Here is an 18,827-nt window from a genome sequence, read left to right as displayed (position 1 = left end):
GAGATTTACATCTCCCTAGATTGAGGCTCGCACATAGCAAAACAGTTGAGTTAACCATTTTTTTACTATGAGAGCGGTGCTTATAGTAGTCAAGTGAATGTAAAGACGTTATCGAGTAAGACGTAAAGCCATATCCTAAAAAAAAAGTGAAAGTCATAGGATCTCACACAGCACAGTATTCCCCCGCAGCTTACCTCATAAGGAAATTGTAGAAATTACTAACTTTTTTCTTTATAAATGGAACTCTTTCACGATGGGGATATTTTAAAGGTTAATCTCATTTCTTTATTCATCCTCTTCAGACATGCTGCCAGGGGATCATGGTGATAAATTTATAATTCATTGGTAAGTCTCTTCCTAATTATGCATGCTTTATTATCCATCTGTTTACATATTGCTAACTCCTCTGTACAGGCTTGATGAGTCAAGAGCGCATAGAATTGTTTGGCTATTAGAGATCTTGGATTTAGATTACGAATTGAAGATTCATTTAAGAAATCCAGAAACCTTTAGAGCACCTCCAGAGTTGCTTTTAATCCATCCGTTGGGAAAAGCACCCGTATTGGAAATAATTCCAGGAAATGGTGGTAAGAAGCTCATTTTGGCAGAGAGTGGTCATATAATTCAATACCTCATTAGGAACTACGATCCATATAAGATTTTAACACCGGATAGCGAAGAGCAGCAGATGCAAGTCGATTACTATCTTCATTTTTCAGAAGGCACAATGCAGCATATCAATGTATCACTACTTATAAATTCAATGGCTAAGAAAATTGCTCCGTTAGGTACGAGAACATTAGCAGGAATGGTTACTAGGGGTTTAAACCTTGGATACTATATTCACGAGTTCCTAATGAATATGAATTTCTTAGAGAGCCAATTAGACAAGGAAGGAACTGGATTCTTTGTAGGAAATAGACTCTCAGGGGCAGACATAATACTAAGTTTCCCTGTGTGGGAAAATGTCTTCAATAATCCTGATATACATAAGATAACAGGTATCAAAAAAGACTTCAATCAGATGTGGCCACATCTTGCAGCTTGGTGTGGGAATGTTGAAAATCATCCTACCTACATAAAAGTAAACGAGATTGTGGAAGAGCAAATGGAAGAATACTTCACACAAGAGAATGGGAAGCGTTAGTTCTATTTCTTTTTATATCAATATAGTTTTAATATTGTTAATCATTGCTTCCATCTCTTGCCTTAAGCAATTTTACTTCATCTGGGCCATCAAAGTCGGTGTTTGCTCTCACTTAATGCCTTCGCTGAGAGTGATTGCAAAAAACTGTGACCTGCAGTACTGTAGCCGAATACTGAGCTCCCCCGGGCAAAGCTTTAAGGCGGGCACACCGAAGAACCCGCTTGCACACTACATGCTGCCGCTGTTTAGCGGCCAAAGGTTAGGGGGATGTCCGCCAAGATGATCTAATAATACCGAGTCCGCTACCAATTCCAACATAGCTTGCGCAAGATAGAACTGTTATAGGTTATTTTCCCTTTCGATCAGATACTCGAGCCGGTATACCCCCGTTCCGAGAATATTCAGCTGGGAATTTTTGGGATCAATATCTCCTCAACCTCAACGTAAATTCATCTCTCTAAGTGGCCTCACATATAGTATTGATCCAGCTATAAATTGAAGGCGCCGAAGAAAGGCTTATTGTTTCCTCGCCTCGGGACCGCCTCATTGAAAAAAGATAAAAAAAAAGAAAAAGAAAAGTATGTTGGTTTTGTGTGACATTTATGTTTGTGCGAAAGATATTGATCAATAGAAGACAAAAAGCGAAAATTGATCACATAAGAATAACTACACTTCATTGTACCCACAGGATTGTTTGATATATCAAATATATAAGCAATACTGTTTAAGTTGCTTATAAGGGTTATCAGGGTGTTGTGCAAAGAATCAACGGATAACTTTAACTCTAAAATTCTCGACGAAAGTAAAAGTTTGATCATTTCGTCTAACAGATCTCAACCAACGAAAAAAACAAAGTGAACGACGAAAAGGATTCGGGTAGTAGCGTTTACTATCAAAGAGTATCCCAATACAATTAGGGTAACGGAAAGCTAACGAATTTGCTGACCTTGTTGGCAATAAAGTTAAAAAAAATACGAAATCATCAAGGATTGACCGTTTTTAGAGAGTTGAATTCTTGTTCTTGTACTCACTTTTATTACCAGATTATTCAAACAGTCTGATATAATTACATTGTGAGCATCAAGTCTTGTATATCTGCATTTGGAAGCATTATACTTAAGAAAAAAATCGATAATGTCAAATCGTGCTCAATTATCATCTAACCCAGCTGCTTTAGCTGCTGCTGCTGCCTCTCACAATCCTAATTCGAACAACGCATCAAGCTCTTCTGGCAACAATAACTCTGTTGTTGGATTACACTACAAAATAGGAAAAAAGATTGGCGAGGGATCGTTCGGTGTTCTTTTTGAAGGTACAAATATTATTAATGGTGTGCCGGTTGCTATCAAATTTGAGCCTAGGAAAACTGAGGCCCCGCAATTAAGAGATGAGTATAGAACTTATAAACACTTACAAGGTTGCAATGGTATACCCAATGCCTACTATTTTGGTCAGGAGGGTTTACATAATATTTTGGTTATTGATTTGCTCGGCCCATCTTTAGAAGACTTATTCGATTGGTGCGGTAGGAGGTTCAGTATTAAAACTATAGTTCAAGTTGCCATTCAGATGTTGAATTTGATTGAAGAAGTTCATCGTCATGATTTAATTTACAGAGACATTAAGCCTGATAATTTCTTGATCGGCCGTCAAGGCTTGCCAGATGAAAATAAAGTTCACTTAATTGATTTTGGTATGGCTAAACAATACAGAGATCCAAGAACGAAGCAACATATTCCTTACCGTGAAAAAAAGTCTTTAAGCGGTACAGCTCGTTATATGTCTATTAATACACATTTGGGAAGGGAACAGCTGAGAAGAGATGATTTAGAAGCTTTGGGTCATGTGTTTTTCTATTTCTTAAGAGGCCAGTTGCCATGGCAAGGCTTAAAAGCTCCAACAAATAAGCAAAAGTATGAGAAGATTGGAGATAAGAAGCGTACAACACCTGCTGTTGCTTTATGTGAAGGTTTACCGAGACAATTTGCCGAATATTTGGATTCTGTGAGAAGCATACCATTTGATGCAGAGCCTGCTTATGAGGAATATAGAATGCTCTTATTATCTGTCTTAGATGATTTGGGACAGCAATGTGATGGTGACTACGACTGGTTACACCTCAATGGTGGGAAAGGTTGGGATGCGTCAATTAACAAGAAACCGAACTTGCATGGATATGGTCACCCAAACCCGCCAAATGAAAGGGATAGACGCCATCGTGAGCAACGTAGAAACAGACAACATCATTCTCAGTATCAACCTCAGACATCTCAACTGCAGCAGCAGTCATCAGCTGCCCAATTGCATCAACTGAAATTGCAGCATTTGGTAAACAGGCCTTTACCACCAATTAAACAAGAGGCTCCAGCAAATAATAACGATATATTACTAGATTCGTCGCAAAGAAATCATAGATCAAAGAGTTATGAAAACACGCCAGTTAATAGACAAAATCAGTATGAACAACAACAGATGGTGGATGACACGGATGAGCACAAGGGATTCTGGTCAAAATTATGTTGTCATTGAGTCTTTCTACGTTCTGTTCCGTGAAATTATTTCAATGAAAAAATAGCACAATTCTTTAGATTTTTATTCAACTGTTTATTTGGTAAAGACGTTATCTCACTGTCCTTGTTAATTCAACCACATACTTTTATATTCTGTGGTCTTCGTTTAATTAGAAACTAGCATAAATAGTTATATTTGACTTGTTTTAATTAGAGTTATTTTAAAAGCTTTTCACTACTTTTATTGATGTAAACATTGTAAATCTAATCTAGCTAAACTATCTCAGAAATCCGTATCCTTGGAACTTCTCTGCCATTCTTCACTAGATACGGCCATCTCTTCGTACGTCTTCCTCAAGAACGCCTCAATTTCTTTCAAGTAGGACGTGGCAAATTCTTTATTAAATGTACCTTTGTCATCTTTGCAGTTATTATTCAAGTAGTCCAATCTCTTTTTCATGATATCAACACGATATTGTATCCATTGTGGATAGAAATCGTTATATCTGGATCCATAGTTGATTTCTGGTTTGACTGTAGATAAAACTGAATCTTCTCTTACTAAGGGATCCTTTGCTCTGTATGAGGTAACCATAGTAATACGCTCAGTCATACCCATCGGGCTTGGGGCGATGTGTTCAATTAACCGTCCCTGTAATACAGCTGCAGAGCCTGATTGTGGCCCAGGAACGATAGCAACTTTTCCCCTATCTCCCATTCTTAATGAAGTTTCCCCACCGATCATTTCGCTGGTATCACTTAACATTAAAACACAGACAAAAGGATAGCTATCATAGTGCCAGCCAACAATAGCGGGAATTTCCTCACTATCACCCACAGATTTCGATGCTACATCCGAATTTCTTAATTTTTCTTCTTCTGCAACCTTAGGATCTTTTATACCAATATTGACGTGGGCTATTTCATAATCCATAATAACTTCAAGTTCAACACCTGCCATAGTACTGACTAGTTCAGTAGTCTTCGGGTGTGTCCATGCCTGATAGATAAATGGAGTACTAATCTCGGACCCATTCTTAACATATCCCCTAAGATTGCAGTCGAGACCGGTCGTGGAGTTATAGCAGTGTCTTGCATACTTGGAAAAGATCTCCTTTTTCAATATTTCCTGCTTCATGATGTTGACAGCTTCATCTGTGAATAATGGAAAAGGATCGCTCACACCGATTGGGGATATTTGATTCTTGTTCGATAACCCAAGCTCTTCCATGGTCAATCTTCTCGTGTTGTGAAATGAATGTTTATCGATTGGATCTTCGGAATAATATTTTAAATGCTTAGATGGATCGAACTTAATGTCATCTGTAGAAGTAAGCCCTGTTTTTTCAACTAATTCCTGATAAGATTTTGCAAGATTTTCATCATACACAGAATCCTTTACACGTCTGTGCAAGTTACCGTTTTGAATCAGTTCAATCAAGCCTGGTGCCGCCATTATATTATCTTGTACTGTGTTGTAGTTTATTTTAGATCTTGACATAAAGCTGCGAAATAGCGACAGATTTCAGTTTTATATAATCATAGCGTAACTGTTAATACAATAGCCTCCTTATGGACATGCATCATTTTAATTAATTCTTTACCTAAACTGTTATTTTCTTGCTGCTCCTAGTACCCAAATTTTAACAAAGGGCGTTGCACTCCAGAATCTATCCTTCCTACTCCGGTGTATGGATCCCGACTCTTATCAGTCCGCATTTTTACTCGTTTACATTGCACAAATTTAGCAACTGGCACGATAACTCGCGGTCCCGCTATGGAACGAAAATACCAAGGAGACTATAAATTCCATAGGTCACCGACCAATTTGAATCGGATCCCGCTATTTGCTGTTTTTGTTATTTACCTAAGTTATTTGCAAGTATTGCGAAGACTACGTATACCTGTCAAAGGTATGTGATCCTTTATTGTATATATGCCGATTTCGTAGAAGGGAATGAAAGATAGTGTGCTAACTTAAAAATTTTTCTTTCAAGAGGTCATCAACTGTAAAGCGCTCGCACGGATCCCATTTTAATGCTTTGTCTAAAAAGCTCAAGAAAGACCGAAACACGGGAAGCGATTTCTCCGCTTTGTCTAATTTCAAATGGAATTCCAAAGATTTTGAGTTTGGCTTGAATTGTCTTTTTAATCCTGAGGAAGAAATTGATCTTGATATGCGATAGTTCAAGAAATGTAAATTTATCATACCATTAATATCAAAGAGCGTGAATAATAACGTCCTTTTGATTGATTTTTCATCTATTTTCGAAAATTGAGACCGAGAAATAGACTCTTCGAATGAGAACGTACTAGGGGACTTGCGTTGCATGGTTAGTGTCTTTCGGAGTCGTAAAATTAGAGAACTTTTTGGAGCTCCAAAAAGTTCCAACATCAAACCGATATGTTCCAATTCATTCTTTCCAGCAAGTAAAGGTTTACCAGTTGCAAGTTCAGCTATGACACATCCAAAAGACCAAATATCTATCTTCTCATTATACCTCGCTCCAAGAACAACCTCAGGAGCTCTATAATAGCGTGATTGGATATACGTATATGAGATCTCATTACGATAGCATGATGAGCCAAAGTCTATAATTTTTATGACCAAGTCTTCCTCTTTGACTTCTTTTGCCAAGTTAAATTCATGAGGTAGCTTTATCATTATATTTTCAGGCTTGATATCACAGTGAATTACACCATTCATATGAATAAACTGTATTCCCTCTAAAATTTTTTTTGCAAATGGCTTAATAATTTCCAATGATAACCCTTGAAAATTAGTCATCTCTAGAAGGGTATACAAATTCAACGAGAGAAGTTCCGTTACAATGCAAGTATGCCCTCTAAAATGAAAGTGGTCAATATAATGCAACACTAAATTGTTTTCACCAGCCTTTTCATGAAACTGTTTCAATAATTTAATCTCCGAAACTGCCTGCAAAGACCAGTTCAAGTCATTTTTGATAATTTTGATGGCAACTGTTTTCAAGTTCTTCTTGTGCTTCTTATTATGATACTTGTGGTCGAGGCACTTAACAACATTCCCAAACGAACCGTTACCCATTATATCCTCTATTTCGTAACGAAAATTTATGTGATCGTGTGGAACGATAACATAATTGCCCATTTTGTCATCAAATCCAAAATTATCACTATAATTTTTAATATTGACGTTCTTATTCGTGTTTGATCTCTCAGAGACGAAGTATAAGTCATTTTTTCGTAAAATTTCACCTCTCTCGTAGATATTCAACGAGCTATCGGAGACATTCTCCAGGTTCATCAAGCTCTGCGGATCTAAGGAAGCTACTTCCTCAAATTCTTTATCATAGCCACTGGTTTTGAATAGGCCCATGTCTTTCTTGTATATCATTTCAAATAGACCATATATGTCGCATATCTTAGAAGACACGTTTGAAGGGTCCCTTTCACGCATCTCGTATCCAGGAAAATCGGTTGCACTATTTTCTTTGTTTTTTTCGCCATTATTTTCATATCTGGTAACCTTTAATTTAGAAGGAGAGTCAACTTCATGTTGATCCAATTCATAGAGTGACCTTGAGTCTATCAAATCATAGTTGAGGTTCGTTATATCTGACGGCACAGAGAATGAAGAGTAGTCGGTCCATTTAGAAGTGCGTCGCTGGTTCAATTGACGTGCATACTCTAACCTCCTCAGCGTTGATGAATTTATTCTTTTTTGAGTCATGTTTGGTGTAGGAGATGAGCCCATGCTATACGAATTTTGCTGTTTCTGCAAAGACGATGAAGTAGCACTCATAAAAGACGTCTTTTGAGCTTTCTCAGACATGGGGCAGCTGAATATCCTTTTATCAACGTCCTGCTTCACGGTAGATCTTGATTTCAGATTATTAGACTCCGATCTCAAAGGAGTCGTGGGATACATTGACGTGGATATCTTTCTGCTCGATACTCGCCGATTTTCTGCTCTTGCAGCAGTTGACAAGAATGGTAAACTACCATCAGTAGGTGTGTTATTAGATGGAAAAAGTGTACTGGGGTATTCCTTTCGAACACCTCTCCTTGGTTTTCTGCATTTACTTAGATCCTTTTGGGAATTTCCTTGCTCAATGCGTATGTCAGACAACTTCCTCTCTACTCCAGTTTCTATTCCGTCCAAGGGCATCCTCGTGGATATCCTCTGACGTAATTTGTATCATTGGACTTTAATGCTATTGAGTTGGGTTATTTTTGTGATAAAATGGTGAATGAACTACCACCCTTCCTGATTGATGTCATTCAATGTCTTACTTGTATTTTAGATACGAACTTGAATATAGATTATAATGACAGACAATGATCCGACATCTCCAGAGAACTATTCGCAGCGTGATTTGTTGTTGCTTTCCCAACTTCTTTATACAAATGGACTATTAGATGTCTCATCACTAACTGCGAACACGAAGAAGCTTGATGAAATAATTCAAGAGTGGTTTGACCACAAGAGTACCAAGCTTTCACTTGCATCTGGAACTTTGCATATCACAATACCGCCTACTCCTAATCAAGTATTAAGTCTCTACGATAAACTATTGGCTCAAAGTGATTGCGACAACACTACAGATTTGGCTAATTTTTTGTATTACAATAGAATCGAAGAGCTCGAGCGAATCATAGACGAACAAAAGAATGAATTTAACAGCATATTATCAGATTCAAAGCAGAGTAGTTAATATATCTAACAAAGGGAAAAGTTTTGTACATACAGTTAATTGCAAGGTGGTTGTAAAATATGACTTGTGAGTCGACAGCTTTATGTAATTTTTAGTTTACGTAATCATGAATACCTCATTTATTAGCCTGACCGTACCCCATACCACCAAACTTCTAAAGAAACACGCCAAAACAGGTTAACGACAATCATATTTTTAATTAGGAAGTACTAGTTCAAAATATGTCTGTTGCTAGCAAACCGGAAAGTTCAAGGTCGTCTGTTGCGCTACTGATATTTAAGGTGTATCAAAGCAATCGATCACTTTTCTTGAATGCATCGTATATCATTCTTATAACAGCAGCATTTACGGGCGCCACTAACACATCACAGAAAAGAAAGGGTGATGAGAGTGAGCACAATGTATCCCAGGAGAAGAAAAAAAAGAAAAAATTATCTAAGGAGTCTATCAAGAGATTGTTCAGAGCCTCTATACCTTCGGTTACAGATCATGCAGTTCTCCATTTAACAACTCATATTGTACTTTTGGTTATCCGTGCTATCATCACTATCGAAGTTGCTAGCTTAGATGGTAAGTTGGTAGGAGCTTTGGTTTCTAAAAGGTTGAAAAAGTTTGGCCGATTACTTGCTTATTGGATGATCCTCGGTTTACCTGCATCGCTAGTGAATGCTCTGTTAGGGTGGTCAAAAAGTAATTTAAGAAAATGTTTAAGGATCAATATAAATAACAGCATCATTGAAGATTACCTTCCGGATAATTTAGATCCAAATTACTACTCTTTGATTCAGTTATCCAATAACGAAATCAAAGACCCTGACCAAAGAATTTCAACTGATGTTTCTAGATTGGCATCCGCTTTAGCTAGCTTGCCAGGTCAATTATTGAAACCTACTTTAGATCTTTTGTTATGTGCTAGAGAATTAAGCAAGAGTGGTGTTGGGAGTGGTGAGGGTACACTTGCGCTTGGTATCTTGGCACACTTTTCAACTACCATTTTAAGATTCTTTTCGCCTCCTTTTGCTAAGCTCGCTTCTGAACGAGCCAATTTAGAGGGGCAATTAAGATCCGCTCATTCAAAGGTTGTTACTAACAATGAAGAGATAGCCTTTTTAAGGGGCCACCTTCGGGAATTAGATTATCTTGATTTTTGTTATTATCAACTAGAGAGGTTTTTAAAGATGGAGTATTGGAAGAAAGGGATTCACGAAATAGCTCAGACGTTTATTGTTAAGTATTTCTGGGGCGCTGCGGGCTTGGTATTATGCTCTGCGCCTGTATTTATTAACAAGTATTTCGGTAGAGAGCAAGATCCTTCTGCGTCGGCGGATTTTATCACAAATAGAAGACTATTATTGAGTGCCTCCGACTCATTGGATAGATTGATATACTCAAGGAAGTACCTATTGCAAGTCGTTGGACATGCAACTCGTGTTTCTGACTTCCAAGATATCTTGCACAGGATAAAGGAATCAAAAGCTGTCAATGCTAACGGAAAAGGGAATGTAAGCTATGGCGATGAGATTACCTTCAAAGATGTCGAATTAATAACCCCAGCAAATGTTACATTGATTGAGAAGCTAAATTTTAGCATCAAGCATGGTCAGCATCTCTTGATTGCAGGTCCCAACGGTTCAGGTAAGTCTTCACTTTTCAGGATGTTAGGAGGATTATGGCCTTGTAAGTCGGGTGAAATTATCATTCCCACAACAGAGAATATGTTTTACTTGCCTCAAAGAGCTTATATGTGTAAAGGGTCGTTGAGAGAACAAATCATATACCCAGATACTCTTGAGAGCTACAGGTCGAAATACACTGACGACAAAAACTTGCTCGATATTTTGAAGTTATTAAAATTAGATGAACTTGTTACTACTCCGGAATCATGGGACAACGCTAGAAATTGGCTGGAAGAATTGTCTGTGGGCGCCCAACAAAGGTTGGCGATGGCACGGCTCTTTTATCATAAACCAAAGTTTGCTGTTTTGGATGAATGTACCTCAGCCGTTTCTCCGTCTATGGAACAATTCATGTATCAACACGCCCAAGGATTAGGTATTTCTTTGTTATCTGTCGCTCATAGACCGGCTCTATGGCACTTTCACAACTTCTTATTGAAGTTTGACGGAAAAGGCGGTTATTTCTTTGGTGAGCTAGATGCTACGAAAAGATTGAAGTTCGAGGAAGAGAGATTAGTTCTTGAAAAGAGCTTAAGAGATGTTCCTACTTTGAGAGATCGTCTAGCTGAATTAAAGAAAGTGTCGAATGCTCAACATGTCAGGTACCAGACCAGCCATAAGAATCTTGTCGAATTAGGTCAAGCTTGATTTCTGATCTTCTATTTATTAAGTCTGATTATATATCTCAAAATAAATTAAATTTTCGATTTAGTAGAAGTATAGTATCTCGATAATATGACAGAGACATTTTGAAAAAAGTTTGAAATCATCGCCATAATTCATTGAAAACAGAATCTAAATTCAATAGTCGGGACATATGGTCCTATATAAACCTTTCTCACATTTATGAGTCCACCTTCACTAGCGTTAAGCTCTAAGTTCTATAAATCCGTGCCTTTTGAAAATGCTATACGGCTCATTAGTACGCTTCAATCAACGAAGGGCCCATGTTTGATGATCGCTTCAATTGGCAATCCTGAACCTGAATATGCTGGAACGCGTCACAATGTTGGACACTGGTTTTTAAGTGAATTAGTGGAGAGCAGTTGGAATAATTTCAGACCATTTTCAGTTCGTAGTGACTTGCCCTATGGTGAATACAGCTCGTCGACTGATTGTCCTAACATGCTACTTTTCAAATCGAATCTCACCTTAATGAATATTCAGGGCAAACCAGTCTCTAAGGTATGGCAGACATTCAAGAATGCTAAGGGTCAAGAAAATTCACCATCATTAGTCATAGTTCACGATGAAATACAAATACCATTGGGAAAGATTCAAGTGAGAAAGCGAAATACTAGTGCCCGGGGCCATAATGGTCTTAGATCAATTAGCTCTTGTATGGGTCAGAATTATACCAAGATTTGTATCGGAATAGGCAAACCTAATGATCAAAACGTAGCCCATTACGTTTTGTCAAAATTTAATCAACATGAGGAAGAAAAGCTATACGAGTCATTCCAAAAATTCGTATCAATTTTGGAAGATATGAGAGAAGGCAAATATGTGTATGAAGTCCACAATCCTAAAGTGCATTCGTGAGTCCATAGAGCTTCTATATATGTCCCAGAATAATTAGAGCATGCTTCTCTTCAAAGAGATCAGTGTCCCTAATACAATCTACACCCCCTCTGTATCTAGTTAACCTATCTGTAAATACTAAAGCTACGCTTAATTATATCCTGGAAATGTCTTTATGATACAAGTAATATGTAATAATGAGCTGTTTCTTGGAAAATTTCTAATTGTGTATTCGTTCCTTATTTCTAAGTTCGAGATAAGGAACATTTTTTTGTTTTGCTCTCTTATCATATTAATCGAACACATACAGCTTTATAGAAAGATTACGGCCTCTAAACCCGGATCCACTGCTTGTGGCCTATAATAATGGAATATACGTTAAATTTAGCTGCTGAAAGGTCAGTAGTTAGAGAATCTCTTAAAGGTAAGTTGTTGATTTTAATAAACGTATTGAAGTTGTCATATGTATATGGCAAATTGAATTTTGATACTAACCATTAAATAGGTATAATATGGACCATATTCTTTCACAGGTTATTCGGTCCCATTGTGCCGTCTACAAATGAGTTTTTAAATGTTACATACCCGATGGCTGATGATCAACCTGATCTCGATTCCCTTATGGATGAGAAGATAAGTTATCTTATCAAGAACGAGTTTAACGTATTGGAGACAGAAAAGACCAGCCACGTAATAATACAATTTTTGGACAAGAGGGTGACAAAGTCGAAAAAGAAGTCAAGTTGGTTCGGTCAAGGTAAACTTGAAAATGCTGAAGATCTAAAGCTATGGGAATCTTGGATTATAGTCGTCAGATGTTTGCCTCTTGAGGATGAAAGTCGATCATCTCCTTCATCCCTATCATCGAGCACAAATGGACATATCCTGTCTTCACATAGCGCTGAGTCTAAAACTAAAAGTGGCACCAGAACCAGCGCCACCCATAATTCTAATGAAAAAACAAATACTGATATTTCTATCGAAAGCTTTGAAAGTAACTTACTTAAAATTATAGACATAGTTGATACTCATAAGGATCATATACCCCCAATAACATCATTAGAGAGCTCCCCGTTTCCCTACACTATTGAGGTGGAAAGAAGAGCACCAAACAGGACGTATCTTACAAATGATGATGAAAGCTGGGGCAAGTACATAAAAAAAATGTTGGATTAGCCAACAGCATTTTATTCTTATAAATATTCACTGCGTTGTGAAGGAGTTCAAAGGTTGGCGCTGTACAATCCTTCCTCCCCTCTAACTAATATACACTCATCTTCATAAACTACTTTATCAAAGAGTCCGATTGCTTCCGCGACTTCCAATACATCAGCATCGTAACTACCTGGCTGAAACCATAATCCTTTAATTATATTCTTGTAGCCTCTAACCGTGGCTATCTCTTTTAATGTAGTAGAGGTTACGTTAGGTGGTGTCAAAAAAGATACACTGAGTCCATCCTTTCCCTCTAGTTTATAGCCATTGATATCCTGACCCTTTACTGCTGCCTCTACTATATCAGATAATTTCGGTACAACTGTCTGGCCCAAAATCTCTTGCGACTTGGGATTGACTGGAATTACAGGTAAATCGTGTGTAATATACCACAGTAGGATCTTAAATCCAAATTTGCTTGGATTATTTGATGCCCCCGAAACAACATATTGTCTTGATTTACTGAAAAATGCCTTAATCTTTAATTTCATTGACATTCTTTAATTATAAACGATAAATTTAACTCTAGACTTGGAAGTGTGCAATTAGTAAGAGTTATATATGTCTGGGGTTGATGATAGTTCCATATACAGGTTATTTTATTTTTTTTATATTCAAACATCGCATGAGACTTTGATATCTGTTATATATCTTTAATAGCCGAGGATATGGCTAAGGAAAAGCGAACAAAACCTTGCTCCAATTGTAAGAAATCAAAGGTTAAGTGCATTTACTCTAATTCATTACCTTGTGAAAGATGTATTAAATTAGGACAGGCAGTAAGCTGTCAGTTTGTGCCTAAGCTTCCTTCTTTAAAACTTCCGCTGATTACAACTTCCCACTCGGACTCAACTCATATTCAACAGTCCTTGGATGATATAGGTCTCCCACCCTTGAAGCCCTTATTAAGGTCTAGTGATCAGAGTGAACAACAATCCCAAGAGCCTAGACATCCTGGAAATCTAATGGGAAAACTTCAACAGGGACCTGATATTCAATGGAAGCAACTGGTGGAACAGCGTATCACTTCATTCGATTCGAAGATTAGTGATTTAGTTGAGTTACTCAAGACAAATCAAAAGGTATTGATGGAAGGGTACAAAGGTCAGGCAGCACCTCATCATCTAGCTAATGATTACCAAGAGAATAGTTCTCAATATCCCGGCCATCTGCAAATTCGACTGGCACGAGAGGGTATTTCCGAAGGCGATTCCTTTCAGCAGGGCATTGAAAAAGGCACTGATCTTAAGCAGGACCAAGAGCTTCATCATCACCACCATCACTACCACCATCATCATCATCAAGATCAATTTGAAAATATACAAGATCGCATACCATGGAGCAATCAACTTCTTCGGATCCAAGACAGTACAAGTAACAATTCTGATGGAAAGAGACAAAATTTAACTGTTTATGAGAAGGATCATAGAGCAAAGCTACGGAGACTTGACTCTGACAACTTAGAGGACTCTTCTGTTGACGATTTTCGTATGGGATTCTTGGATAAAGCTGAAGCGCATGAGTTATTTGCATTTTTTGAAGAATATATTTCTCCTCAGTTATTTGGATTTGAAATATCCAAATTTTCTGTGGACAACCTTTGGGAGACTTCTCCAATTTTGATATGTGCCATTTGTGCCATATCGTCAATGCATCATCCTAATAAGCAGTTATCTCAGAAGTCAAAAGGGCTCCATAAATATCTTCGCAATTTCTGCGGAACGCTTTTATTCAAGGGGAGGCCCAATAATGAGGTCGATGGGTTCAATACAATTGTCGCTCTAGTGTTGTGTAGCTTTTGGTTGACAGATTCCCAAATGTTTACAGGATTAGCGTTGCAATTAGCAAAGGAAATAGGTTTGGATTCACCTCAGAGAAGTTCAGCAAAGAGTAGTCTCTCGGCCAAAGAAAGGATGAAACTTTGGTATTTGTTATTCATATTAGATGGCCAACAGAGCCTAACCTTCAACAGATCACCTTTGGTGAACTCACAGGATTACAGTTTGAAGCACAGTAGAGAGATACTACTTTCGAAAAAGAAGACGTCACCAGCAATTAATGGGAAGGAAAATGAGCCTGATGATAAGGAAGTTTCAGAAAACATACAATCTAATGAACATTTTTCCGATATGAGACTTGTTTCTCAAGTGGAATATAATCAAGCACTAAATGAGGCATTCAAAGGAGATGCCTGGGATCTTTTGACACCATCGTCATTCGGTATTCCTTCAAAAAGTAATTTAGAACTAGACAAATGGATGGTATCGTGGACTGTCTTATTGGCTTCTGAAAATAACGGCTCGGTATGGTCTTCGAAATCTACTTTAATTTATTATAATTTTGCAAAAATGCACATTAATTCTAAGGCTGTAAGGGATCTTGGTCTGGATATAACAGAATCTAATATGTTTCCAAAGTGGTCAAATCATTTATGTTCCACGAGCTCGAAAACAAAAGTCATTGAATCGACAGAAGAAAGTGACAGCGATGATACTTCGGATGAAGAATTCATTTCAAATAAAGAGCTAGTCTCTGATAATGAGAAGGTTGTTAGTGCTATAATTGCCATTAATGCAGCTCAAACTGTGATAAATTTAGTCCTAAGCGACGAAGACATTTTAAATAACTTGAAATACGTTCCGGTGCATATTCATATAATGTTGTATTATGCGGCATTGCTTCTTATTAATCCTCCCTCAGACTCCATTAATAAGTCAGTTTCATTTACTGAGGAGAAATACTACGATCAACTAATAACTAACTTAAAAATTGTGAAATCATTGCAAAAAAAGATATACACGAACTTACCCACCGACAGAAACTTTGGTGACCGTCTAATAATGAACTTAAATAATATTGTCGAAGAAAAATTGTCTAAAATACGAACTGTTTTAGATAATCCTAATACTGACATTCCTAAATCCAAAAGTGATTCGTTTCGTGAACGTTTGTCCGTTATTGGCAAGGATAATTCACAATGCGAAACGATTGAGCTATTGGAACTGGAAAGTCATTCTTTAAGAAGCTCAAGTCCGGAAAAATTTTCTGCTTGGCCAGGATCACATCATGGCCATCCATGATTTTGTATATTAGACATCTAGAGAATAATTTATAGAATCCACAAATACACTTTTCGCAGCAATTGTGAAATTTTATTCGAAAGTCCACAATCTTGTTTCACTTATATTGTTCAGACTTATGGCATCCGAATCCACTACGATAAAGATTAACCATATAACTGCTTTGGTCTCTAAACAGCTCAGAGTGGCTGATGAGAAGTTGAAATGTTCAACTAAAGAACATTTTGATTGGAACAGTATTAAACGAGCACCTCAGTTTTTAAAGCAAAAAGCAAAATTAGGATCTTGTACCATTGACGAAGAATTTAACGAGCATTACGATAATCTTCAACTCGTAGAGAGAAAAATGCAAACTTTGAGCAAATATAGCAAAATATTGGTTGAAAAAAATTTACTGATTTTGGAGACATCAGAATCAATTGGGTTGGTAATAAAAGAATTGTTTGACCCTTATAATAGTTTACCAAAGTCTGTGAAACAGCAACTTGGAGCACTTCAAAGCAATCCTAATGCCATGGATAATACAATATTTCTGAACAAGTCTTCGCAATTAGTTTTTGAAGAGGAATATAGATTATGGGAGGACGCTGAAACTTATATCGATTGCATCAAAAATATATATCCAGCGATAAAAGGTGAACTTGAGTTGATGGGAAGAACCCTTGATAACAAGGTCATAGAAGTTTTACGAATTATCAAAAACATAAAGAAAAAAATCAAAATTAGATCTTATGCCCTATTAGATTATGACAAGGCTTTTAACTCGCAAGAAAATTTGCTCATCAAGCAAAAGAGTGATGAGTTAACGATTAAGCAAAGTCAGCAGCTTTACAATCTAGAGAGAAAACTAGGAGAATACAAACTGAATTATGATACAATCAATTCTCTTTTGAAAAGAGAATTGCCTTGCTTCTTCAAACTTGTGGATATGATTTTGCAACCGATACAGCTTATGGTGTATTACGTACAACTAATGGTTTCATATCAGATACATTCGAATCTACGTACCTTAAGGGAGACGTTTAATATTGACGAGAATTCTTATAAGGAGGTAAACTTCAACCTGAAAATGATTGAAGAATTCAATTGCAAAAATCAGCCTGCTACAGATATTATTAATGGATTGACAATTGTCAACTTCAAAGAAAATTTCTTGAATAATCTTGTAGACAACGGAAATGGCTACGTAGCAGGGGAATGCGATGGCTCAGAAAACTTTGACCCAAGCTCGGAATATTGTCAGGCCCTCTTTAATTATAAAGGAGAAGAGATTGGTGACATCTCTATAAATACTGGAGATATTATAAAAATAATTAACAAAGAAGGGAATTGGTGGAAAGGTGAAATAAATGGGAAGGTTGGATTATTCCCAGGTAATTATGTTAAAGTGCTAATCTGAAATACTCATTATTATAAAGGAGGGTATATTCTATGCTTTCTATTTCATGAATCATCTATATTCGTTATTGTTCTTGCTTCCCATTTTTCAGCGCATTTTCCGCTGCAAAATTCTCTTCTAATTGGAATCTCCCTGTTCAGCAAAAAGTCCCACCACTCTATAGAGTAAGCCACAGGATCGACCACAATATTATCGCATTCGCTGCATGTCTCCTCGTATTGACCCTTTGCTATTGCCTTTATAATCGAGTTGTGGTAAAGTTTAGGTGTTGATTTCTTCCAATTCTTGGTCTCTTGATAGGAGACATCATAATTTGCAATTATGTTTAGACAGATCGCTTTCAAAGAAGGCACTTTGCTTCTTTCCATAGATATCCATTTCAATTTAGATATATACTTCAATCGCTTAGAAGACGCGTTTTTTGAAGAACAAATAGGAATCGCATCCTCGTGAACCTTAATATATGGGTTCGGTCCAGCCCTGAAAGTGCTCAAAGAAGGAAGATCTAATATCTCAGGAGGAAGGTACTGCAATCTGTTTGTGCCTATATATAGATCTGTCATGTTCCTAAGCTTCCTAACCAAAGGAGGGATGCGTGTTAGCTTATTTTGTCTAAGTCCCAACACATTAAGCTTGCTAAATTTGAATAATGATGGCGGGAGATCTGTCAACTTATTATTAGTTAGATACAATTGGTAAGAAATTTGACTAATTGGCTCAGTTTCAAAGATCACTAATTTATCAAAATCTTTAATCTCCTCAGGCAAATCATGTAGACCCATACCCTCTAAGTTGATATTTGGCTGTATGTTTTCAAAAGCCTCTAATACCAATTCTTTTGCTTTCAATAAGGTTGATTTCTGTTGAGATTCGTATTCTTCTATTCTGTCTCTGTCTTTATCTGTAGATGGACATTGATTTATGCTAGGATTTTTAAACCTATTAAACCTGTCAATCCCGAAATCTGCATCTGAACTTGGATTTCTATGTTGATGAAAGGATACCGAAGATTGAAGAAAGGAAGTATTGATTATGTCGTCACTTGGCAAGTAAGTAGGTGAATCGGCAATATAAAATGCTTCTTCACAATCTCCAAATTCAGATGGTATTTGAGCATCCAAAGGGGGACTGCTCGGAAAATTCGATATTAGTCTTTGTTTGAGAGTGCCCTTTGGGGGGTCATCTTCTGTTTGAAGAACATCTTTGTGATCGTATTTTTCATCTTCACCTTCATCCGAATCAAAATCTTTTTCTCTCTTCTTGATGTTATCCTTTTCGTTGAAGCTTTCCCCCATCTTTCTCTTTAGACTTGGGGTAAAGCTTAAAAAGCATTTTTCCTGTTTGAAATCAGTCTTCCGTACCAGTTCGGTTTTATGAGCTGAATTAGCACCTCCATTCGTAGATGAGTCGTAAGCATACGGTTGCAAAGGATTGTGTTTATCCATCTTAAGCTGCTACTGCATTCAACTCGAATTTAAGTGTCTCAAGCTCATCTAAGGTTTAAATCCAACCTCTATCCACACACAGAGTCCAAACTTCCATCAAATTTAAAGGTAAACAGATGGAGTCAGCCTCTATCGCG

General features: G+C 37.2%; 12 protein-coding genes across 12 annotated transcripts; 8 read left to right on the top strand and 4 right to left on the bottom strand.

Moving 5' to 3' along the window:
* Positions 1–304: 304 nt before the first annotated feature.
* PRCAT00002603001 (glutathione S-transferase) lies at positions 305–1,147 on the top strand (the record flags this gene model as incomplete). The annotated part of the gene is made up of 2 exons (XM_062952478.1): positions 305–345; positions 415–1,147. 2 exons carry the CDS (start codon positions 305–307, stop codon positions 1,145–1,147), a joined length of 774 nt encoding a protein of 257 aa, XP_062809376.1.
* Positions 1,148–2,281: 1,134 nt separating this feature from the next.
* On the top strand, positions 2,282–3,676 carry YCK2 (serine/threonine protein kinase; the record flags this gene model as incomplete). Its single annotated transcript, XM_062952476.1, has 1 exon — positions 2,282–3,676. One exon carries the CDS (start codon positions 2,282–2,284, stop codon positions 3,674–3,676), a length of 1,395 nt encoding a protein of 464 aa, XP_062809375.1.
* A 264-nt stretch (positions 3,677–3,940) lies between these two features.
* PRCAT00002601001 (uncharacterized protein) lies at positions 3,941–5,158 on the bottom strand (the record flags this gene model as incomplete). Its single annotated transcript, XM_062952475.1, has 1 exon — positions 3,941–5,158. One exon carries the CDS (start codon positions 5,156–5,158, stop codon positions 3,941–3,943), a length of 1,218 nt encoding a protein of 405 aa, XP_062809374.1.
* Positions 5,159–5,629: 471 nt separating this feature from the next.
* PRCAT00002600001 (uncharacterized protein) lies at positions 5,630–7,807 on the bottom strand (the record flags this gene model as incomplete). The annotated part of the gene is made up of 1 exon (XM_062952474.1): positions 5,630–7,807. The coding sequence occupies one exon, from the start codon at positions 7,805–7,807 to the stop codon at positions 5,630–5,632; it is 2,178 nt and encodes a 725-aa protein (XP_062809373.1).
* Positions 7,808–7,967: 160 nt separating this feature from the next.
* PRCAT00002599001 (uncharacterized protein) lies at positions 7,968–8,354 on the top strand (the record flags this gene model as incomplete). Its single annotated transcript, XM_062952473.1, has 1 exon — positions 7,968–8,354. The coding sequence occupies one exon, from the start codon at positions 7,968–7,970 to the stop codon at positions 8,352–8,354; it is 387 nt and encodes a 128-aa protein (XP_062809372.1).
* A 221-nt stretch (positions 8,355–8,575) lies between these two features.
* On the top strand, positions 8,576–10,678 carry PXA2 (ATP-binding cassette long-chain fatty acid transporter; the record flags this gene model as incomplete). The annotated part of the gene is made up of 1 exon (XM_062952472.1): positions 8,576–10,678. One exon carries the CDS (start codon positions 8,576–8,578, stop codon positions 10,676–10,678), a length of 2,103 nt encoding a protein of 700 aa, XP_062809371.1.
* A 198-nt stretch (positions 10,679–10,876) lies between these two features.
* On the top strand, positions 10,877–11,572 carry PRCAT00002597001 (aminoacyl-tRNA hydrolase; the record flags this gene model as incomplete). The annotated part of the gene is made up of 1 exon (XM_062952471.1): positions 10,877–11,572. One exon carries the CDS (start codon positions 10,877–10,879, stop codon positions 11,570–11,572), a length of 696 nt encoding a protein of 231 aa, XP_062809370.1.
* A 345-nt stretch (positions 11,573–11,917) lies between these two features.
* PRCAT00002596001 (uncharacterized protein) lies at positions 11,918–12,727 on the top strand (the record flags this gene model as incomplete). The annotated part of the gene is made up of 3 exons (XM_062952470.1): positions 11,918–11,975; positions 12,057–12,438; positions 12,487–12,727. 3 exons carry the CDS (start codon positions 11,918–11,920, stop codon positions 12,725–12,727), a joined length of 681 nt encoding a protein of 226 aa, XP_062809369.1.
* Positions 12,728–12,774: 47 nt separating this feature from the next.
* Positions 12,775–13,263, bottom strand: PRCAT00002595001 (uncharacterized protein; the record flags this gene model as incomplete). Its single annotated transcript, XM_062952469.1, has 1 exon — positions 12,775–13,263. One exon carries the CDS (start codon positions 13,261–13,263, stop codon positions 12,775–12,777), a length of 489 nt encoding a protein of 162 aa, XP_062809368.1.
* Positions 13,264–13,434: 171 nt separating this feature from the next.
* Positions 13,435–15,846, top strand: ZCF30 (Zcf30p; the record flags this gene model as incomplete). Its single annotated transcript, XM_062952468.1, has 1 exon — positions 13,435–15,846. The coding sequence occupies one exon, from the start codon at positions 13,435–13,437 to the stop codon at positions 15,844–15,846; it is 2,412 nt and encodes an 803-aa protein (XP_062809367.1).
* Positions 15,847–15,964: 118 nt separating this feature from the next.
* Positions 15,965–17,245, top strand: PRCAT00002593001 (uncharacterized protein; the record flags this gene model as incomplete). The annotated part of the gene is made up of 1 exon (XM_062952467.1): positions 15,965–17,245. The coding sequence occupies one exon, from the start codon at positions 15,965–15,967 to the stop codon at positions 17,243–17,245; it is 1,281 nt and encodes a 426-aa protein (XP_062809366.1).
* A 44-nt stretch (positions 17,246–17,289) lies between these two features.
* Positions 17,290–18,690, bottom strand: PRCAT00002592001 (uncharacterized protein; the record flags this gene model as incomplete). The annotated part of the gene is made up of 1 exon (XM_062952465.1): positions 17,290–18,690. The coding sequence occupies one exon, from the start codon at positions 18,688–18,690 to the stop codon at positions 17,290–17,292; it is 1,401 nt and encodes a 466-aa protein (XP_062809365.1).
* Between the last annotated feature and the right edge of the window lie 137 nt (positions 18,691–18,827).

The sequence above is a fragment of the Priceomyces carsonii genome (assembly GCF_900007245.1).
Source record: "Priceomyces carsonii strain CBS4050 genome assembly, scaffold: Debaryomyces_carsonii_scaffold_3, whole genome shotgun sequence".
Taxonomy (NCBI): Eukaryota; Fungi; Ascomycota; class Pichiomycetes; order Serinales; family Debaryomycetaceae; genus Priceomyces; species Priceomyces carsonii.
Note: the sequence above shows the minus strand (reverse complement) of the source record. Positions and strands in the feature narration are given on the sequence as shown.